The sequence below is a fragment of the Falco naumanni genome, chromosome Z (assembly GCF_017639655.2).
Source record: "Falco naumanni isolate bFalNau1 chromosome Z, bFalNau1.pat, whole genome shotgun sequence".
NCBI classification, from domain to species: domain Eukaryota; kingdom Metazoa; phylum Chordata; class Aves; order Falconiformes; family Falconidae; genus Falco; species Falco naumanni.
Window position 1 is genome coordinate 2,874,816 of NC_054080.1, and position 19,260 is coordinate 2,894,075.

The 19,260-nt window shown below is 38.2% G+C and overlaps 1 protein-coding gene across 2 annotated transcripts in view; it reads right to left on the reverse strand.

Moving 5' to 3' along the window:
- EDIL3 (EGF like repeats and discoidin domains 3) overlaps positions 1-19,260 on the reverse strand; it is a 257,131-nt gene that overhangs the window by 56,165 nt on the left and 181,706 nt on the right. For both annotated transcript variants that reach the window (XM_040580692.1, XM_040580690.1), the window contains 2 exons: positions 3,052-3,207; positions 1,830-1,974 (listed from right to left, as the gene is read on the reverse strand). In XM_040580692.1, the coding sequence (XP_040436626.1) occupies positions 1,830-1,974; positions 3,052-3,207 (301 nt within the window). The remainder of the gene's footprint in view (positions 1-1,829; positions 1,975-3,051; positions 3,208-19,260) is intronic.

Here is a 19,260-nt window from a genome sequence, read left to right on the forward strand (position 1 = left end):
TAATAACAGCTTAATGAATAAAGGCATGGTAGTAAACACTAGCTGTGATCTGTTTCTCCGCCCACATCAATACGCTATGAAAGAATGGGAATTTACAACACAGAGATGCACAAAACACAAGTAAAGCAGGAACACAAGGCCATGAAAATTAATGCCTAATTTATTGATGGCCAACTCCACGAGCACTGATAGCATTGATCGTGGTTTCAATAAGGTCTGACCATAGGTCCTGGTAAGTGAAGCTATTTATGAGCCTAGAGCAGATGATACTGAACATTTTGCTGAAGTTTGTCCTAAAAAAAACGTTAGTTTTTATCATGATCTGGTGCTGCAAGACAGCCTTCCTCTGTTCAGTAGTGACTCTTCTCTAGCACCAGGACATGTTAGAGAAGCCGGACCTCTCAAAGTGTTTTTCTGCCTAAGACAGACCACCTGGAATTAGAGTGAATTAGTCTGTCATTATGTATAATTACACTCTTCTTTCGGTAAGATTGAAATTGTTCTGCTGAGACTTGGCTGCCTGCAGTTCTAAGAAATGATGACCTTGAAACTGTTAGGAGACCACTGAAATGAATTAATTTCAGTAGCTTTCACAGTTCTTTGAGCAAAACAATTCCTGGTCATTCTGGCAAGGACTTACTCTAAATTGTGGTTCCAGAAATGGAAGACATAAAAAAAAATAAAAATAAAATCTAATAGCCTAAAGCAGCTAGACAGAATTTGCTATTTACTCTCAAACCTATCTATATTGGAAAAAGGCTACAGTGAGATTAATGCATTAACTTTTCATTTCTGAATCTGGTTTTGATGCCACTAGAGGACTGAGAATTATTTAACTCCTGCTTTTGATATATCATTCGTGAACTGGATGACTATTTTTTGTGCAGTAAGCAGGCAGCCACATAAAAATCATTCTTAAATGAATTCAGTGGAGCACTCCTACCGGTAAAAGGTTGATCTGTTGAAAAAGATAAAAAAATTTACATGCTTTACTGAATTTGTAAGGGAACATGGCTCTTGCAGAGAGTGGCTGGAGGTCAGCATTTACATTTATGAGCTATAACTTCTGCTACTACCTTAAGAGGGTTTATAGTGGCTCCACTTGTTCATTTACTTCGTAGCTACTAGACGCAATACCTGCTTCTGCTAGAAATCCACAAAACAAGTCTAAACTTAAATCTTGACTAAAGCAGCGCAGCAAAATATATCTTACTGCACTTAAGAGTGGTCCTTGATGGCAGCTGAAGCATCCTCGTGCCTCTAAGGATCTCACACAGCACATCGGCATGGTCACCCAGCAGCCAAGAGAAATTACCCAAATCAGCTGTGATGCTTGCTTCTGCCATGACTCTGCTGTACAGCACTGCACAAACAACTTCAGCTCTCAGAAACCATTTTCAGCGCTTAGTTCAGGCTGTGCTGAGTGTAACCGTGACACTCTGTCTCGTGTTCTGCTTAGGCTGTGAGGTTATGGGTCCTGATAGCTGTTGTTACCTAGTAAAACTGCTATAAATGACCTTTTCTAGGTTGCATGTAATTGGAGGCCAACGTGCACAGAAAAATTTACAACGTATTATTAGGATGCTACCACTTGATATTACTGCTATTACTGCCCCACTGCAAGCAACTCCTGTCACTTATATCACTTAGGTGAGCGCTGCTGCTTAAATAATTTACATAAAAAGAGATAAGTAACAGTGGATAAACAAACTCAGGCCTGCCAATTGCCTTTCACCAGAAATAAAATGCACATGGTTTAGCGCTTGGGCACAGAAATGTGCCTATTGATGATTGACTTCGGGGGGTGGTGGCGATTGCAGGAAACCCACCTGAGAGTTCACAGCCAAGAAGTTCCATTCTCAACGTGCAGTGTCTTCTGCACACCTGAGGGTACAGCCGTATGTACTGTGACTTAATTGGAGGAGTGAAGGAGTTAGCGTACGGGGTGTTGTTGTCCACATTCCCACGGAACACCTGTGATAAAATGACATATTCCTAAAAATGTGCCAGGGGGATTACTGAAGGTTCAGTTCATTTCCATATCTCTGAGATATGTGCATTGTTCTTCTGACTGTCCCTGCACATTTCTCTGCAAGCCTTCCCCAAACAGAGGTTGTTTTATCATTCCTAATGCCCAGCATACAAGCTTTTAAGCAAAACATTCTGCCATTTGTTTGCGTCGGCATGCATTTGCCTCCTGTGCTGAACCAGGACCTCTATTTTGTCACTCCTAGAAACTGAAGCCACTAATGCAACTAGATTATGTCGTCTTTTCTAATTAGTGTATTAAATAGTCCCAGTTCAATTTAGCCTGCAATTATTTATGCTGACTGACATTTATTTTTTCCCCTCTACTTCAAAACCTGATCCAACTCCCACTGAAGTGCACCGTAACCCCCCACTGATCGCAAGGGGAGCTGAGTTAAACCTATAAGCTTTCTTCCATTCGCTCTTCACTCCAACCAGATATGCCCATACTTTGTTTTCTTCCCTCATTATACACCTCTTCACACAGCATTTTTCATTTCCTAATAAAGGAAATCTGTCCAATGCTGCAGAGTGCCTCAGTTCTATCTTACCTTACACAGTAGAGGGATTTTTGCTGCTCTGTATAGAATAAGTAGTAACTATAAACTGTAAACACATACTTCCCACTGGATGATATTGTGCGTGTGGTACAGGCGTTAGCATATATGAATGGATTCTGTGCTTTTAAGGGTTAACACTAATCTGCCAATGTAATAAAACTAAACTGAAAACGGAGTAATGAGTAATTACTGGTAAACTAATTAAAATGAAAATCAGTTAAGTGCAATAAACAGGATTATTCTAGCCTTGGGACATAATATTTATACAACCATCAATTAAAGTATAAGAAATTCTTAGCAGAAGTGCAAATTTATTGTTTTTTTCTTTTAGAGAAAAATAATAACAAGGCAACCTACATCATACTATCAGGCAATTATGCTTATCGGCTAGAGATACCTCATACTTCTGCAGGCAGCTAAACCATAAGATACATTCATATACTTAATGATGACTTAATCTTACCGTATCTTCATTTGTGCCTTTTACTTTGTACATTGTCCACGACTTCCCATCATTACTGTATGCAATTTTGTAGGATTTTACATATTCTGGACTTCCAATCCTCTTAGCACCTTGAGTTATAACTCCAGTTACCCGCATCTTCTTCTGCAGGTTTATCTGAAATAACAGTAAAATGTTATCACTAACCATCTGAAGGACACAATTCTGATTCTAGACTCCCCTGATTCCTTTTTTTTAAATTGCTACTATTTTTATTTTTAATGGCAGAAGGGAAAAAAACGCACATAGCTGTAGCATTGAAATTACTACCTTTACACTTGCATTAATTCCTTTTAACTTCCATTCATTTCATGTACATATGCACATAAATAAAGGAAAAAAAACTGAACCAAAAGTCTGTACTATGCTTATGTCTTCATGTGTATGTGTACACACAAATACAGATATATATAATTGATGCACAAGATATTACTGGTGTATTATCAGGATATAACATTACTGGTATATAGGATTACTGCTATGTATTTCCTTTCTAAAAAGGAAATGCAACAGTGCAGTAATTTAGCAAAGGCTGAACCTGCTGTTCTATACGAAGCCAATTTACAAACCTATACAAAAGTGTCTAAACTAACTTCAGACTAAATTTCTTTCTGAAAGTAAAAATACATGGATGTTCTGTAAAGCAAACAAATACACCTTTTCTCAACTCTCGCTGAAAATTCATATATCTGAAGATCATGACTGAAATACTAATCCCAAAACAGTCAATAGCAAAAAACCAATGGCGGTCAATGGATACGAACATTTCTTCTGGATTTGTCTGAGTTGATCTCAACACCCTGAAATACAATATGAAGATGCACAGACTGTTCAAAAATACTCAGACAGTAAATTCTGCCGCCTTTAACCACCTATGAAGGGAAAGCCAACTACATTCTCACAACATTCAGAATGTGATATTCAAATAAAACAGTGCTGGCGTTGGTCCCGGCAACGAAGTCAATCATGAAGCAATCTGTGGCACTTGCACGCCTACCCTCTCGCGGGCAGGCAGCTGAAGTCTGCAACTTTTGCACCAAATGAAGCTTAAGAAACAGCTGTCGTACTGTACATTGTGCGAAGATGCAGGCAGATGTGTGATAGAAGGAGACAAATGGAAACACCAGAGAGTAAATAGCTGGGACAATGTAAATAATACGTTAAACTATATTAGTACTTGCATCCTCCAAGCAGATCTTACCTGTGCTCCCTAGTTCATGGAGCTGACCTGGTGCAATCCCTACTGTTTGGGACAGCCACCCCAGTACAGGAATATGGTATTATATTATATATATTATATATATGGAATATACAGGAGACAGATCAGGTATCTGCTGTCCAAATACTTGAATCCCAATATTCTTTACAGTGTGGTCTCAAGTTTTCTCTCACTTTGTAATGTAATCTAGCATCTTTTAAGACCTCAAGATGATCAAACTTCAGTGTTTCAATATTTTACCGTATACACAATAGGAAAGTGGAGAAAGACGGAATTTTACTGCTGTTTTTTTGAGGGAGTCTAGGTATTTCTCTGCTACTTATCTGAAATAGTTGGGCTTCACGTTTTTCTTCTTCAGGCAAAAGAAATTTCAATATAGTTTTACCATAGTTCTCCCTATGAGAAATTAATGGGTATGAGAGGTTAAGACCCATTGAGAGAGGAGAAGCTGCCTGTAAAAGATGAAGATTGTTCACAGGATCTTTCTCACATATACCAGGAAAACTCTGGAGCATTTCTAATTGCAATGGGGGGGAATGGATTCACGCCAGGAATTTAAACAGGTATAAACGAGAAGAGGTTCAGGCCTTTTTACAGTCTTGGTAACCCTTCTTTTCCCCCATTCCAGGTCTCCCAGAGAAGGGAAAAAAAGAAAAAAAACAAACAACATTATAATTTGAAAGAGGACAGCTCCAGAGACCACTATCAGCCCTCTAACTATATTTAAAAATGTATTTAACATAGAATAGTAACCAGACAGGCATCTCTTCTATAGATTTCACTCTATATACAGAATTTCAGAATATTAATAAACAAGCAAGTAAAACAATTTTTCATATATTCACAAAATTTTTAATAGTGAAAGGATACCATCTCCAAAAACAAATCAGAAGGCATAGTGAAACAGAAACCAGCCATTGATTATTTGCCTTTTGCATGTACTTACTAGTAGTGTCTTCACATTTCATTGTTTGGGAAAAGGAAGATATAACTGTATGCTATGTTCCCACACTGGCTCCTTGCCATGCCCTAGCGTCCATCTCTAATGCACAACAAATCAACCACTGTACTTCAAGAAGCAAAACAATGACAATAAACCCACCCAAAAGTAATCTGTCAGAGTTTAATACCATAGTTGAAAGTAGAATCTTTTTTATATTAAAAAACCAACGTTCTACTGCATAAAGGAAAGATTTAATAATAATTTTAATAGTTAATTAATAATTAATAATATTTTCAGATAATCATAAAAATGAAACCAAAACAATTTAAATTTTAAATACTAATTTAATATACATATTGTTTAACCTGTGTTCTTTGAGTTTCGGGAGGTAAAAAGCCTGCCTTTTTTCTGCTATATACCAGCCTGCTCTATATGCTTATCCAGATAACTGCACAAATAAGCTATACAATCTTATTTACTTCTCTAACAGAGAGAATCTTGCCTTTTAGAGGCTTTCTTGATCAGTAGCCGTATTCTGATGAGTCACAAACTGAGCTTTGGCTTTAAGCAATATTGAGCTTGATATAACACAGGAAATAAATACACGATACTGTATTTTGCAATTAGGTCTACATAATCTGTCAATGTTTGCAGGAAAATCCCAGTGAAGGGGGCAGGGGGAAATGCTTTCAAATCCCCGCAGCTTGCTTGCAAGCAAAATTCCCATGGGGCTAACGTCATGCCTGTGGTAGCTCCTTGAAGTGCATATGGATATACCAGGAATTAATTGGCACTTTGTGTATGGGTTCTTGTATGCCTTTTAAATTTTTCAAGTCAGAGCTTTGCAAAACTCAAAATATTACAACAGTGCAATGACTATAACAAAGCAGGTGCTGAAATCTTTCTTTCTTAATGTACTTCAGTGGGAAGCAAAGTTCCCTGTGTGAAATGTGAACTAGCTCTTTTAGCACTAAAAGCATTTTCAAAGGTATTTTTCTGCAGCAGTTGTGAAGAAAAACAGCTTAGGAAGGTCTGCTTTGTGGATTCAGATCTAGGACAGAATGTTATATATTCTAATTACATGGGTGACTGTGTTTTAAAACAAAGACGTGAAAGTCAGCACGATAACCAGTTTAACTTTTTTTTTTTTTAAAGATGATAGCTTATTCAGTTATAAAGACCTCCTTATCATTACGTAGATTAACTGGAAAAGATCAAGGATGATAGGAGATCAATAGTATTTTGAGGGATTTATCCCAGTAATTTACGTATTAATGCATAGTAAAGACCACGTAAGAAGAAGATACTTGCATAGAAATTTGAGGAAGCCACTAACAGGAAAAAGAAAGAGACTAATCAGTTCTACCAGCCCCACTTACATTTAAGGTTATTTTGAGAGTAACAGATTCAGACTTGACAGTCAGCCCCTGTCCATGGAGCTGTGCTCAGCCCCAGCTCAGAGAGGGCTCCTGGGTCCCAGCAGCTTCCATGGCACCTATTTCGATGGGACCCAACATAAGCCAGGGATTTGGCTGCAGTGCTCAGAAGCAGATCTGAGGATGCCTGTTGCCCTACATCCTCATGGCATGACACAAATTGTGAAACCTGGGTAAGGTGCTGCTTAACATCAGTAACGGGATCTGCCTCAAACAGATTTTGCTTTTCAATGAGGAAGTTTTCTGGGGCTAGAATAAATGTCAAACACTGAACCACCCAGGTAAAACGGCATGTAAAAGACAGCCACTAGTCTGACATTGATTCATTTAAATATGATGCCACAAGAAATAGATTATGTCTACACAAAATATGGTGGATGGTGCAAAGTCACTGTGATGATATTGTGGAACGGTCAGCTAGAGCACAGGGATGGCAGTCAAGTTAATAGACAGTGCAGAGGGACAAGATACAACTCCTCAGAGTCGGTGCTGTGTATACTATCGAAGGCTGAATTCATGTACTGCCAGTTATTCAGTGCCTTCTATTCTATACTATGCCATGTAGCCAAAACTAAGTAAAAAGAAAATCACTTGAGGCATACTCCCTCTACTGCAGTGCATGTCCACAAGATGGGGAATAAAATCAGCTCTATCAGTTTAAAAAGTTCCCAGCAGCCCTTGAAATTTCCTTTAACCTTGTTCCTTTCAACCACCACAATCATCCTGATTCCATGATTAATCTACTTTTATCATCACAGCACATTAGAGTCATGACCTCTTTCAACAGGAGGGGAAAAAGTAACCAGCGTGCCACGTTTCCAGCTCTCAGCAGTGATTCTGTAGGAGTAATTATCTATTAAACAATTTTCACTGGTGTACTAATGTTTTTGTCTGCTACGACTTGCACAAATTCATTTTAGGATGCTTAATCATTCAGTTGTTTATATTGATGAAGATGTAGCCAATGAAGATTTTACTTGAACTTGAAAAAATCCATACCAGAAATAAGACAAATGAAAAAGAATGTTTTCCCAAGAGAAAGCGGCAATACGAGCAAGGTAATTTTACAAGTTCCTGTAGATTGTGCAATGCCTTATTTTCAAAGGCAATTCAGAAACAGTCCTGCAAGTCTGCACAGTGTGTGCAGCTTTACTTTTAGGTGTGAGTAAATGTAGGACCATAACACTGGAGGGAACTGCTTCATGCTTGTTTTTCACAAACAATCCAAAGACCAAAAATAACTTCCAGGCATGCTTAATAAACCTTAGAATTCTTGAAAAAAAAAAAGACTATATTAACAGTCACAATATGTCAATGTAACAGAACAGCAGAGATTAGGGAGAGCACCAGTGGAAGAAGTTCATATTCCTCCTCAATTTGTGATCAAATATTAAGTATATTCAGTGTGCAGAAGGTATGCACTTGACAAAAATGAGAAAAGAATCAGTGGTGTTTGTCTCATTTACATTATTACATGCAGGAGAGGAAAAGAGGAATGAGAAGATGGAGTGACTTTAGGAAGACACCATATGTGATGCTCCTGGCTAGAATACATAACCAGATTCCCCTCATTTGTTACTGCACTATTAGCAATAACACCACTAACATTTCATACAGAACAGGTTTGTCTGAAGTATACCTTAAGAGCAAGCTTCCAGTAAATGCTTAGATTAAAACCTTCATGAAACATTGGGTCTCTGAGACTGTAAATGTAGCTCTACATGAGCCTTCATTCATAAACAGAAATGCAGTTTACAGAGAGCTATGGTGTTTACCTGTTTCAATTATGAGACACAATAGCATTGCTATAAATAAGTTGCTATACTTTCTAGCAGAAAGTATACATATTTTTACTAATACTCACTGCTACTGATATTAAACCAGGGTTGAATAAGGGATCAAGTTCATATTTGCATTCAACGATTTATTACAGCAACCCATCCCTGTTGATTTAATCAGGTTTTGAAGGATGAAAAATTAATTTTTCTGTCTTTTTTTTTTTTTAAAAAAAAAAGTCATAATTCTGCTAAAGCTTTATAGAAAGCGCACACAGAAACATTTTCTGATGAAGAACAGGGACACTTGCCAATGGAAATGTTTATAATAAAATCAGGAAAGGAGTAACATGACACGCATCTCTCAATACTGGGAAATTTAGTGAGCCTGAAGGCTTCCTCCCATTTTTCCTCTTTCATCTTCAAACACGAGAAGCCCTGAACTCGACTGAACATTGCTGTTTCACCCTGATGTCACATCAAGAGCAAGGGGCTGCAGAGCCGGACTTGGCATGCGATGAGGTGCAGGAAGGTCAGAGCAGGTCAGTTACTATTATCTTCCCTGTTGCAAAGCATTGCTGGCACCTGGACATAAGGTGCTCATATATCTTGCCTGCCTGTGGCTTTTTGTTACTGCCCTAATCAGCACTGTCAGCAGAGCTTCTCCAGATTTAGTTGAGGGCATTAATGCAGTCAGCGTAGTAGCAGTGATATGTGTTTTAACTAGCATCTAGATTAGGTAATGCAGTGATTTATCCATGGTAGCACTCCAGCTGTTGCTGCCATCCTGGAAGGGGGTTTATTACATGGAGACAAGCCAACATGTTTTATCTTATAATGGTGATAGTCTAGAAGAACTAACGCAGTCATTTGCTAGAGGTCACTTTATAAATAATAATTCCAAACGTGATTGTGGAATTGTACCTTGCAGTCAAACCAACTAAAAACTCACATTATTTCTGATCCCAAAACCCTTTTATTTCACTTACATGGATGCAGATCTAGCAAAGTCTCTGCACAAGTTTGCTATTAAATCCTCTGCAAACTCATCCTTCCAGCACCATCGTTTCCAGAGTGCCTCGCCAGTGTATCATACCTTGTGGTAACAACAAACATCCCACAGGTCTTCCCTGTGTTCACTCAATCTTAGCCCCAGCCAACCATCTAAAAGCAACACACCTATGCCATCTTTACTACGTCTATTCATATGCTCCAATTTAGGCATGATGAATCAGAGACACAAACTGGCCCACTAACTTAATTTGCCTTTCTGTGAAAAGATCAGCATATAGGTTATACCCTACTTGTATGAAAAATATAAACACGGGGATTGTTTGGCCCATGTAATGCTAATACAGAAGAGCATATGTTATGAATAATACCAAAAAGCAGTCACTTCATTTGGCTTTTGTTGAGAATTTTCACTTTATGCCTCAGAGAGTTTACATAATTAGACAGACTAAAAACTTGCTTAGTCTGTTTCTTCTTATTATTAAGTCATTATTTTAGTCCCAAAGGTAGTTGCTATGAATGCCATTAACTGGATGATATGAATTATTCAAATACTGGTGTGTTTAGACTGTCATCTCAAGAAAAGGCCCATAATCAATCTCATGTTGTTCAGAGGTTTGTAGCCCAGCAAAATTCCATCTCATTTGCGAAGTATTGATTAAATGGGTATTAACTACCTGAAATTTAAGGTTAGCTAAGAAACACTAAGGTCGTTTATTGCTATTATTAATTCCTTCTTATACTCTGAACTTGTGAATACTCTTCCTGTCTTTTGCATTCTAATATATCTGGAAATAACTTCCCCAAAACATCTTGAATACTTCTTAAAGTATCAGTCAAAGAATATGTAAATAAAAATGTCAGAGAAAATACCTATATGTATTTCCACTTGCAAAACAGCTTTGATCACTAGCTTGTAGAGGTTAGAAGACAGGACGTTAGTTTGAGGTCACAGAAACAAGCATGCACTTTTCTTTTAATCCTACATGAAAACCCTTTTCTTTAGGGAAAAGAAATACATTCAAAAGGTGCGATATTAGTATCACCATGAAAATATACTCAGGGAAAATTCTTCATGTGCCCAGTGCAAATATCAGACGTACTTTATATTGGTATCCTTTCTGGTTTTAAGGCACTCTAGATGCACTCTGGTAAAAACCCTGATAACAAATAATGAGCTGCCATCAAGCCCAATAAGGACCACTGGGAAGAATTCCCATTCTGACTTCAGTGTGGGCTATGTCTAGGTCCTGTGTATCTTCTCAGGCCAGGAAATGTTAAGAAGGAACTGTGCTAGAAAGTGAGACATCTGTTGCCCGGATGAAGATATTTTTGACACACCCGTTGCGCTGATGAAGATATTTTTGACACATCTGTTGCCCAGATGAAGGTATTTTCTTCATTGGTTTTGAATATTAAAGCTGACCAGGGGTTATAAACCATCCACTGAATGATGGGAGCTAAAGCAAAAACTGAAACAGCAGGACAGATACAGGAGATCAGACTTCCTGGGCACTGCAAGAACCCTGCTGGGGTTTGTGATCATTGCACATTCCCAGCTCATTTTAACACACTTGGGAAACTAAAGCTACTTAGTTCCTGCACCAGAATAAACCCCGTAAGCAATAATAGTGCTAACAAATGGTGCACAACCAACCTGTGCAGAGAGTACTTCTTAACCATAGTTCACTACCTTGGCTTTCTTTTTATGCAGTTTATCTACAGAAATTGTTCTGATTACTACTGTAAAGGAAGGGGAAGGGTCTACCTGAAGAGTGGTTCTGCAGGACAGATTGTCATGGGCTGTGCAACGGACAGAATTCCTTTCCTATGTAATCTTGCTACACCACCCTTGGGAGATGCTGCAGATTCCGCAATTCAAATGAGGTCTGAACGTTTTGCAAGGAATCTACTGAGGAACAAGTGGCACAGTAGATCAGTGTTTGCAGGCTCCTGGTGAGTAAGACTTCTCATGCTATCACACTTCAGCTACCATTCCTTAGCCAGTAATTAAATGCCATGTTCAGTTGCTAAACAACTCACAATGCGGTATTTCGATTTTCATAACACTGGTAATAATTTATCCCCTTTCTTCCTTGGTTAAGATAATCCTAATCATCACATAACTAGTTAAAACCTTCTTTGCCAAGGAGCCTGGCAGCCACAGCTGGCTTTACGCTGACCATACCAACCTTTTGCTCTTCCCAGCTACCTGCAAATACCTTTTCTAGTTAGTGCAGAGTCTTTTCAGTTGTCAGTTGATAGAGGACGCAAAACACATTGAAGTTCCAGCTATAACTAGGACTTCTGACTGATCCGGTAATGCTGCTCATATTTAGGGCAACTGTTAGACTGGGTTCACATTGTGACAAAATTTTTGAGGGAAAGTCAAACGGGAAAATAAGCGTCTGTGAAAGCAATCCTTCACACATATCGTCACCCTGAAGAATAATCTGTCAGTTGCCATGAGACTGGTTGTGTCAGGGTAGAGGCCAAGGTTTGTAGATGGACACAAGTGGAGCAGAAATGTGGTTTGGTAAGCACACAGGGGACAGATGGCTTTGTGACTGCTGAAAGGACTATGCCACTCAAATGATTCCTCCACCCACAGAAGCTATTAGAGAAAACAGAAAGTTGGCTCAAATGATTAATCCCTCCTGAACCTTAAGAAATTGTCTCAATATTGCTTGAATCACAACAAACACACTCATAATGTATATTTCATTATCTCTTGAAAATAAGAATCAATAGAAAAAAGTTGATACATAAACACAAAAAGTTACCCTTCAGTGAGACTCCAATCATTCTAATTATCTCTGCACTTTTCCTCAAAATACTTTTTCCTTCTACAAAAATTGGCAGGCAATAGATTAGGTTAAAAACATTAAATGTTGCTTAGTTTTGCAATAGACAAAGAAAAAAACCCCTCAAAATCTAAGAAGTCTCACCAAGACTTGAATGATTGTTTCTCTTTCTTAACCATTCACGGAATAAGAAGGTTGTAAGAGTGCAAGAATAAAATACACTCATCTTTTTCAGTCCACATAACTGATGTTCCACTGAAATTAGAAGATCTTTCAGATGACAAGCGCATGTCCTCATTTCCAGGGGAGGTCAAAGAGTACGAGTTTCGTTTAGCTCTTGTCTTCTGCTGCAGTATCACGGTGCTGTTATCCATGTGTCTGGAAGTGTCTGGAAGTATTGGAAGTACTTCCAACAGCCTACATAAAACAGTAACTTTTCTCCACCAGCTGTAAAACAGCAGAGAAACATGGAGGTGCAGCTAGGGACTGCTTATTTGCTTCTCTACAGATAGAGCTGTACCAAGGCTTTGCCTTTATTTTCACCCTGCAGATTGCTCTGCACTTCTGTGATCTACATCTAATGATCCACAAGCCTTCTGAGGAGCGTCTGAGGGATTTGGGGTGGTTTAGTCTGGAGAAGAGGAGGCTCAGGGGGGACCTTATCATTCTCTACAGCTGCCTGACAGGGGACTGTAGGTAGGTGGGGGTCGGTCTCTTCTCCCAAGAAACAAGTGACAGGACAAGAGGAAACAGCCTCAAGTCGTGCTAGTGGAGGTTTAGGTTGGATTATGAAAATTTTCTTCACCGAAAGGGTTGTCAAGTACTGGAACAGGCTGCCCAGGGATGTGGCTGAGTCACCATCACTGGAGGCGTTTCATAGCCATGTAGATGTGGTGCTTAGGGACATGGCTTGGCGGTGGACTAGCTGCTGCTGGGTTTATGGTTGGACTCAATAATTTTAAAGGTCTTTTGCAACCTAAATGATTCCATGATTCTATATGAACTCAGCATATATGTACTCCTCTGGGGCCATCAACACAGAAGTAAGTGTATATACATCTCTGTACTCTGTACCACCACAAAAAAATTCTTAATATATTGGCATGTATTTTTACTTTTTTTTTTTTTTTAAAAAAAATTGTTTCCTGAACCTCAGCTGTAATGAAGTAACTTGAAACAGATTTCTTTCTAGAAGTCAAGCCTAGCAGAAGAACAGCTGTAAGCGAATATCATTTGCTTTGCTGGTTTTGAAAGTTAGTGTTTACAACATAAAATATGACTTGTTTGACTATCGCACATCAGCATAATATAGTCTTACAGACATAGATGCTGTTCACTCCAGAGGAGGACTGTCATGCCCACACATCACTCAATTACAGTTGCTGAGCCACCACATAGGTGTTGGGGCATCTCCACATGCAACTGACGCAAGAAGCCAGACAGACACATATTTGCTTATTTCGGTGCACCACCGCTTGCTGGCTTGATTACTTTTAATATCAGGATGGTAAATGTGAAAAACCATGAAGTCAAAATAGACGGTGATACAGACACATGAAATAATGTGTTTAAAAGTACTGTTACTTCAGTCCTTCAGCCATATTACTTGGGGTAATTAAAGAACGCTGGCACGCAGGTTGAGAAAGCGTGTTATGGGTAGTGTTCGTAACAGCATCATTTCAGTTGCCATGGGGATGCTAACTCTGAACTGACTGCTTTCGTGTATCCAAACCCTCAGTCAAAAGTTGTTTGAATATGTCTGTGTGTGGGTGTTTGTGTACACAAAGAATGAAACTAGGAGATATAAGATGATACCAAATAGATGCCAAGATATGGGACACAAGGGAGTATCTAGATGATTACTCTAAGAAACAGGCTCCCAGTCCTTTTGTTTTCTTCTGCTTTGAGTACATAAATTATATTTTTAGCCTGTAAGCTAATTGTATAGATGTTGAGGGAGATTTGAGGCTAGTAGACATTGGTATTGAGTTTACTGAAGTCAGTGAACTTATGGCAGACTTTGACCAGCTGAAGATCTCTTCTAATTCCTGCAGTTCAAAAGTCCCTATGTAGGATAGTTTTGAGAAAATTCAATTGTACTTACATTATTAGTTTCTGTTCTTCCCTGCCGAGGACTTTCAGGTACTCACCAATATCCCCCAAGGAAATTCTCCTATGATATTAAGTCAAATACTGGAGAATTGAAAAAAAATGCAGAGCTTTAATAGTTTTTTTCAGCATTTAATTTAGCAAATTAAGTCTTCCTATATGGTTCGAGTCACCTTACCTGATGACTCTGAGACTGTATTTCACAAGGTTCAGTTGGACACATTGTACTAAGCTGAGAGCTATATTAAGGAATATTAAATATTTAATCTATGATGACAGGTATTTTTGGAAGCTGATACAACAGTGCTCATGAATGAGGAAATGAACTTTGACAAAATGAATGGTTTGACAGATGGTAGTTTGCTTAGAACCCTTACTAACAGATGTTGGAATGAATGTTCTGAAAGACCTCTGTGTATTTTGGGTTTTATCATTTTATTGGCAAATAGCTATCACCTGGTGTATACCTGCTCTTTGGAAGTTCTTGATGTGGAAGCTGCTAATTTTTTTCCTTGCCTTTTTTTGAGAAAAAAACCCCAACACTTCATTGATTCTTGCTTGGAGATAAGAATGATGGAACTTAGAAAGTCTTAGAAAGATAAGAATGATGGAACTTAGAAAGTCTTTAAGTACATTTTTTGGTGGGGTTTTTTTGGGTTGGTTTTTTTTTGTGTGTGTGTGTTACAGTAGTTATGATAAGGTTTGTGAGAATCACAGACACACAATTACTTATGCCAGTATTAGGGACATGAAGCCCCAAAAATGTGATGCTGAGCACCAGTAGTGGGACTGAAGCCATAGGTAGTGTGGGAGACACTTGTGTAAAACTAAATTAAGCTACAAATAAAAACATACCTTCTACATACCAAAAATGTTATTCTAATATATTTAGACTTCAAAAGAAAAAAAGGAAAAAAAAAGGAAAGGAAAAAAAAAGAAAAAGAAAGCATTCTCAGTAATCACTAAATAAAGTACCAATATGGCTTCTGGAGCAGAAACTAGAATTCAGATTCTCTCAAACAAGTATCCTAACCACTGTTCTGCACAATACTTGTCTTACTCTGCTGATTTTGAGCTATCTTAACGTAAACAAAACACATCAATACACTATTTAGTTCTCAGATATCTTTTTAGTGAACACTGTGTTTGGGCAATACTTAAGGAAGACCTCATTCTCCATCTTCTCTGGATGCACGTTGCCATCACCCGTGCAGCATGTTGACTGCATGCTAAGGCACCGAACGTGTATCTATGTATTTCATGGGATGCCCGATGTCCATAATTAACCACTCTGATATCTGCTGTGGGAACAAGCTTTATAAGAACTATAGTTTTGTGGCTCTAACTGTACTAAGTTGACCTTAAAATACTAAATTACACGGGAGGTTGGGAAAAATTTTACCCTGAATCTGCTGGGGTACATCCCTTTCCATCACAGGCCACCATTTTAATAAGTTTCTACAGGAAGACTATTTAGTCAGGGTTTGAATAAATATAATGAAGAAATTTAACACTGTGCAAGGTTATTAAAAAAGAAAAAAGTATTATTTAAAACAGATGCATTGAGAAGGGAAAAGTAAATAAACCCAATGTATTTTAATTTGGACTAGAATACTAATATATTCAAATTACCAGTAAAGAGTTGGGAACCTTTTCCATCAAACTGTTGTATCTCAAAATATGGAGTTTCATCTGAACTTTAGCATATAGCTTCAGAAAAGCCATTTAGGGAAGAAATTAGAAAAATGCTAGAATTAAGAATGCTCTTTTCATATATTCTAAATAAGACTTGTAGCTTTTCCATTTTGACATCATATTTGACATGCAAAAATTGTCCCTCAAAAAGAATAAAAATGTGAATTAGAGCTGGAAAAGGATTAATTCTTTTAAGACAAAACCCACCCCAAAATAGAAATTTTGTGTATTTTTGTATGCAATAAAAAAACAGGGTGGAAAAGCTAACTACTCAACCTGAACTAACTTCATTTCCAAGTTTTTGATTCTGTAACCAAACTGAGCAGTCCAGCTGTTTCATAAATGAATCTTCCTTCTTCTCACAATAACAAAATTAAATATTTGAATATTTTATTTAAAAACCAATTGGTAACCATACTGATGTCTCTGGTGAAATGGTTCCTGCTATTTTAATGAGACATAAGATATTTTTTTTCTATGTAATAACTTACATTTACATACAACAGTCTCCAGCAACAGTTCAGGTGTTCAATCATAGCTCCCACACAGTGGTATGATGCACAGTAATTAGTTAATTTTCTTAATATTCTCCAGATGTAAGGTATACTCTAATCTACTGTTGGTGGCTGTGGATTAATACTGACCTTGTAAAAACAACTTCCATGTCCAAAAGACTAAAAAAAGCACTTAAAAAAGAGGTGGTAGTCTTTTGTACACCATTAAAATCTTTGCATCATCAGGCAGAAATCCTCTTAACAATGACATCTATCATGTATTTTTGAGGTTGAAAGTCTTAGGACTCCCTGGTGCATTGACCACCCAACCCAGCCCAGCCTGCAGGAGCTGCTGAAACTCTGCTGTGAGCTCCTTCTCCACGCCAGGCTCCCCGGCACAGGTGGTATGTCTTACTGTTCTCGGGCATATCAACATCTAGGAAGGTTCATCTGTTGAGCAAGGACCCACTGCGGTGGTATTATTTGCTGAACAAAAAGACAATACTTACTCCAAAAGACTAGAGAAGCAAGACTATTATCTTATGGGGCAATAATCACCCACCTTACTCCCTCTCATCCCTGAGCATGGTTGCTTCACATCCATCCTTCTTCCAAAGCTACTTACACTTCTTAAGTGCGTGACTTAGTACTTCAGTACTGTAGGCGAGTCCTTACACTGCTAGTTATACCAAATTATTCTGTCTCGTTTTACAACGTTCTTCACCACATTTCAGTTTATGTATTTTTGGCATATCCACCATGGCTGATGTCTTTGTGTAATAAAGGGATAATAGCTGCACAGAGATAAAAAAGGATAATATTTCATGGAAACAACAGGGAAACCAGGGAAAAAAAAAATCAAGAAGTATTAGGTTTGGGTGGTGAAACTGGGAGAGAAGAAGAAATGTAAGGGTATAGGCATGGACCCTAGGTTAGAAATCACTAGAGGAGAGTAACGTTTAGCAGGTCCTGCCAGCAGTTTATGTTAGAGATTAGTAGTTATTATGACTTTGGCAACGGTAAAGACTAATAGAAACAGCAGTCTTGTCCATGGCCATCTCTGTACTGATCCATACTGCCTTGACAAAATATGTATCTGGATAGAAAAATATAGATGCGTGTAGGGAAGGAGCAGAGATTAAGTGAAATCAGAATAGAAAAGAACAGCATATTTTAAAGCCAGAAATGCAAAAAGACAACAGGGAAAAGAGAAACCAGTGCTCTCTTAAAAAGACTTCTCACCAGAACAGTCAAAGCGACCATTTTGGTTATATCTCAGGAACGACTAATAAAAATAGAAATGTGGGATTATTTTTTTTTTCTCATTGTATTAGGAAACACAAAAAGTTAGTGTCGCTGACAAAATGGTAAAAGGTATACACATGTGCCATTTTATCACAGCCAGCCCATGAGGAGAAACAAAGGTCAGCAGAACTTTAAAAAGCAGGTATGAGTTACTCTGAATTAACGTGCTTTCAAAAACATGATCACTGACCCTTTAAATCACAAGCCAATTACATGCATTGTAGTGCCATTACTAATTACATGCTGAGAGTGTAAATTTAAAATGGCAATTTCAATTTTCGATTCATTGGGAGAATGCAGGAAAATGAAATTGCATACTAATCAGTTCATGTGTGTCAGACACCTGAAAGATTAGAGACAAAATACTCTGCACTCATTACAAGTGAGTTATAAGCGAAGCACTCAAACCTTTCATTTGCCAAGCTGCATATAAATAAAGAAATTAAATGACAAAGAAAATTGATAATGAAGGAACAAGGCAAAAATAGCTACAGGCCTGTACGTAATTATACTTCACAGGACTTTGCCCATTATACACAGCTACCTTTAGAGTTTATCTAGCTTTAGAAACTACAAGAGCTAACAGGCTACCGCTTCAGGTTCAACACACTAAATATTAATTTGCATTTCCTAAAAATGGGGTTTCTGGATTCATAGCCTTCCACTTAATCTCTGCCAAATATTCACAGTGTTTTCCAGGAACCATCTTCTGCACCAGCTACTTCGTGAATCAGACCAACGTGGAAATTTTCCCATATACAGACGCCTCACACTGGGGTGTGGGAAGAAGCTGGTGACATGATAAAGAAAATAAAAACTCGGAACAGGCTGTTGGTAGAGGAAGCATTTGTCCCACAAGGCCAGAAAGAAGGTAGACAGAAACTTAACACGAGTCAGAGTCGGCTGAGTTTTTGTAACTTTCCACAAATTCCTGTGAAGTGTCTCCCTGGCCATTACAGAAGCTGTGCAGATACAAGACACGGGATTTCTGCTTCTCCTCTCAACAGAAACTGTTCACCCATATACGGGTCAGCGAGTACCTGTCTCTCAGAGTGAGTGTATTTCATGCTTGAAGAACAAGACAGTGCTCTGATGTAAAGAACTACTATGTAGTGCATAAAGTGTGAGTTTGTGGAGATCTGTATCCTTGCCAAATCAAAACGGGGTTTCTGCAGCACACTAAAAAAAGCACTTTTTCTCTGCAAGTATCATCTCCCTGAAAAAAAAATTTACATTTTCTGTTCCCAGGTGTGTTAAGGAGAAAAGTCCTCAGAAAAGGCGGGGGTGGGGGTGGGGAATCCTCTCAAGATTTCAGCTTTTGTTTTTAAACTACAAAGATTATTTTTATTTTTGCTCTGAACTGAAAAGAGAAGATAAAA